A 1,404-nucleotide genomic window follows, 5' to 3' on the forward strand; every position below is an offset into this window, starting at 1 on the left:
ACAATATAAATCTCATTGTACGCAGGTAGAAAGCGGCAAATAATACAAGTCGAACATTAAGAACGCGTTGTGAGCGTTCAACAATTGACAAAACGCGTTCCGGCTGTTTAACAGTTACCAGAACGCGTTGCGAGCGTTTAAAAACAGCCAAAACGCGTTCTGTGCGTTCGAAGGCAGCCAGAACGCGATGTGGCCGTTTTTTCCGGCCACTGAGCGTTTTCGGTCTTCGGGCCTAACATATACATACATTAAGATATCAAAAACACAAGGTCAGAATGTAATTGTATGTCCCATTTTCACTCATCAAATTTATCAAACTCGTTAAATGTTATGTCGTTCGTTTTTTACATATTGCGAAACATGGACGGTGGTTGCCGCGGAAAAAGGAAGGGTTAAAAGAACTTGGGACGCGTACTGACGACCCCTAAGATGATGACTCGTTAAAAAACTTACCCCCGTAAAGTATTAAGCAGCCCCCCGCCGTCGATATGAGTCCCAGCAATTTGTTGTTTCTATCTTGAGATAAACTATCTGAATATTGTTCCAAAATAAAGTCCACCCCTACTAGTATGAATAGTCCTGTGCAAAATACTAGTAGCAGTGATATCAGATTCGTCATATTGCTTTGATTCATTTTCAAAAAATATCGCTGATAGAGCATTTCCACCTGCAACAAATAGAGAGCATGTTCAGTACATTTTTTTAATTAAATATTATTAGCAGTTATACAAAAAAAAAATATTTAAAAGTCGGAAAGAATGCTTAGGCACACTTTCGATATCGAATCAGAATTAAAAACCACCAATTTCGAGGCGTTATTCAAGGGGGAAGAAAACAGTTGAGAAAAAGCAACTATCTCTAAATCTCTATTTTCTGGAGTGTAGTTGGTTGTATGACATATGATAACCCTTAAGTTATTGTCTGATGTTTATTTAGTTGCATATACATAAATACATTCATTAAAGCACACATTATGTAGTTTAAATGTACCAACGTATAAAAACTGATTTCTCCATAAACTTAAACTAAAAAGATAACAAATTTGAAAAAAACTACGCTTGAACTGTCGCCTATACAGTGATAACGATCAGACGGAAATGACGAGTAATCTCTTCAAATAGTTATTTATCATCCCCCAATGTTCAACCCTAACTAAAATACTGATATGCAAGGGTAGAAAAAGTAGGGAAAGAGCGAATATAAAGATAGGAGACGAAAAATTAGAAGAAGTGGCTGATTTTAGGTACCTAGGAAGTCAGATAAGTGAGGATGGAAGGAGTAGTAGGGATATAAAGCAGAGGATAGCGCAGGGTCGTGTCGCCTTTAATAAAAAGAAGTCACTTCTATGCTCGCGAACGGTTAATTTAGAAATTCGAAAAAGGTTGTTAAAGGTGTATCTTTGGA

The 1,404-nt window shown here is 37.0% G+C and overlaps 1 protein-coding gene across 1 annotated transcript in view; it reads right to left on the reverse strand.

The window, feature by feature from the left end:
- Positions 1-1,404, reverse strand: part of LOC108732988 (adenylate cyclase type 6) — an 89,927-nt gene that overhangs the window by 70,254 nt on the left and 18,269 nt on the right. The window contains exon 3 of the mRNA XM_025973597.1: positions 454-667. Within this exon, the coding sequence (XP_025829382.1) occupies positions 454-667 (214 nt within the window). The remainder of the gene's footprint in view (positions 1-453; positions 668-1,404) is intronic.

This window comes from Agrilus planipennis, unplaced genomic scaffold, assembly GCF_000699045.2.
Source record: "Agrilus planipennis isolate EAB-ADULT unplaced genomic scaffold, Apla_2.0 scaffold51, whole genome shotgun sequence".
NCBI classification, from domain to species: domain Eukaryota; kingdom Metazoa; phylum Arthropoda; class Insecta; order Coleoptera; family Buprestidae; genus Agrilus; species Agrilus planipennis.